Below are 2,189 nucleotides of genomic sequence, written 5' to 3' on the forward strand. Positions count from 1 at the left end.
CCGCCGTAGTTACTTCTCATGGGCCCGGGAGGCCGGACACCCCGGCCCGCGGCTGCATCGCTGAGAATGCAAGTAGGAAGCCAAGGCCTCGGCCCCTTTGCAAGTAATGAGCCCACAGTTCAGACTTCCAGCCGCCTTCCCCTTCAGGCCCGGGTCCCCTTCTTCCCCAGGACTCAACCCAGGCCCCAGCCCCTTCCCCCGGCAGACATAAGAGGCCTGACCCTCATCTTCACCCTCCCCCTGAACCCAGGGGCCATGCCCCCCGGGCCTGTAAAAATCCAGATTGCAGGAAAACAGGCCCCCCGTCCCCCCAGAACTGACCTCCATCCAACCCCTGACCCCCCCCTAGAACCCCCAGACCTGACGCCAGAGGAGCGGATGGAGCTGGAAAACATCCGGCGGCGGAAGCAGGAGCTGCTGGTGGAGATCCAGCGCCTGCGCGAGGAGCTCAGCGAAGCCATGAGCGAGGTGGAGGGTCTGGAGGCCAATGAGGGCAGGTGAGGACTGGAGCCGGGAACTTGGGGGGTCGTGGGGCCAGGCCAGGGGCCAGGGCTGCCCGGACACTGACCCTCCACCCCCCTGCTCTCTGCCTCTGCAGTAAGACCTTGCAGCGGAACCGGAAGATGGCAATGGGCCGGAAGAAGTTCAACATGGACCCCAAGAAGGTGCTTGGGGCCCCGGGGCTGGGGTCAGCCTGGCGGACATGCTGACGGGGTGTGATGGTTTAAGGGCCTACTTTAGGGGGACAGACTTGGTCCCAATCCCTGGATTTCGCGGGGTCGACTGTCCATTTGTTCCCTGAACATGAGACCTTTGTGCTGAGTCCTCCGCCGGGCGGTCCTCTTTCCGTTCTTGTTCGTATTTCTGGACCCACTTCTGGTGTCACCTAGAGTCCCAGGAGGAGCTGGTGTCTGGTAGGAAACAGTGACATGTTCAACGGTGTCGTGACAGAGGCCCCGGGGCCGGGGGTCACTCAGGAGGGAGCCGGGGTGTCAGGGAGGACTCCTTCCAGGAGGGGATGCTCAGGGCAGGTTTGAGGGAAGAGCCAGTGTTCACCGGTGGAGGAAGGCATTTGTTCGTTCATGCAGTTGATGCCTGTTTCCTCCTGCCTGCCTTGGGCCTGCTCCTCCACTAGCCAGTCCTAAGGTGCAGGAGGGCATGCCGGGAAGTCGGGGAGACCCCTAGAGATGGTCGACTCTGCTTTTCCTGCAGGGAGCCCCTAGACATAGTCCCCACAGTCCAGAGCGAGAAGGAGCTATAATGGAGGTCCTCATGGCGCCGGGAGAGCCAGAGGAGGCCGGGGTCCCCCCCAGGGTTGGCCCTCACAGTTCTTGAGGGCCTGCTGCTCACTGAGTTTCTCGCATTGTTCCTCCTGCCCCGAGCAGTGTAGCTTGTTCAGTCCTCCAGCAAACAGCCGTTGAGCTCCTGTCCCTGCCAGACCCTGCTCTCGGGGCTGGACTGAACCAGGCAGAGCAGAGGGCACAGTGGGTGCCAAGGCTGTATGCTGCGAGGCGGGAGGGAGGCTGTTAAAGGCCTGTGAGAAGCCTGAGAAGGACACCTGGCCCTGCTCGGGTAGCTGGGTGGGTTTGGGTGCTGAGCTTTCTGGGCAGGAGGTGGTAGTGGCTGTCGGCGTATTAGCACTGAGACCCGGTCCCCACTCACTAGGGGATCCAGTTCTTGGTGGAGAACGAACTTCTGCAGAACACACCTGAGGAGATCGCCCGCTTCCTGTACAAGGGCGAGGGCCTGAACAAGACAGCGATCGGGGACTACCTGGGGGAGAGGTGAGGTCCCGCCCCGCTCCTCTGGGCCTCTCCCCCCAGCCCCTTGCATCCACCTCACTGCAAGCTGTTCTCCCGAGGAGAGACCCTGACAGACTAACCTTCCAGCTGGACTATGACAGGCTGCACTGACGCCGGGGCCTGGGGAGCCTGGGGCCATCTGGGGGACCTAGGGACTATCTGTGAGCATCTCGTCCGTCCGTCCGTGGGAATGTGTCACAGGACTGTGAGAACTGGGTAGACACTGAGGTGCATGGGAACCGTGTGGACAGCTTGGAAGTATGGGGATTAGCAGCAGGTATTTGTGGAGCCTGGAGACCTCGTGGAAATCGGGGCAGGAGGACCTCTGTGGACTCTGGGGAGGACGGGGACTGCCTAGAAGTCTAGGGCACGTGAGCCTGGACATCA

The 2,189-nt window shown here is 62.1% G+C and overlaps 1 protein-coding gene across 1 annotated transcript in view; it reads left to right on the top strand.

Annotated features, from left to right (window-relative positions):
- Positions 1–17: 17 nt before the first annotated feature.
- The window catches only part of CYTH2 (cytohesin 2), a 7,111-nt gene continuing 4,939 nt past the window's right edge, over positions 18–2,189 (top strand). Inside the window, exons 1-4 of the mRNA XM_006769961.2 lie at positions 18–103; positions 350–497; positions 599–665; positions 1,666–1,784. Of these exons, the coding sequence (XP_006770024.1) occupies positions 19–103; positions 350–497; positions 599–665; positions 1,666–1,784 (419 nt within the window). The 5' untranslated portion in view covers position 18. The remainder of the gene's footprint in view (positions 104–349; positions 498–598; positions 666–1,665; positions 1,785–2,189) is intronic.

This window comes from Myotis davidii, unplaced genomic scaffold (assembly GCF_000327345.1).
Source record: "Myotis davidii unplaced genomic scaffold, ASM32734v1 scaffold464, whole genome shotgun sequence".
In the NCBI taxonomy this organism is placed as follows: Eukaryota; Metazoa; Chordata; class Mammalia; order Chiroptera; family Vespertilionidae; genus Myotis; species Myotis davidii.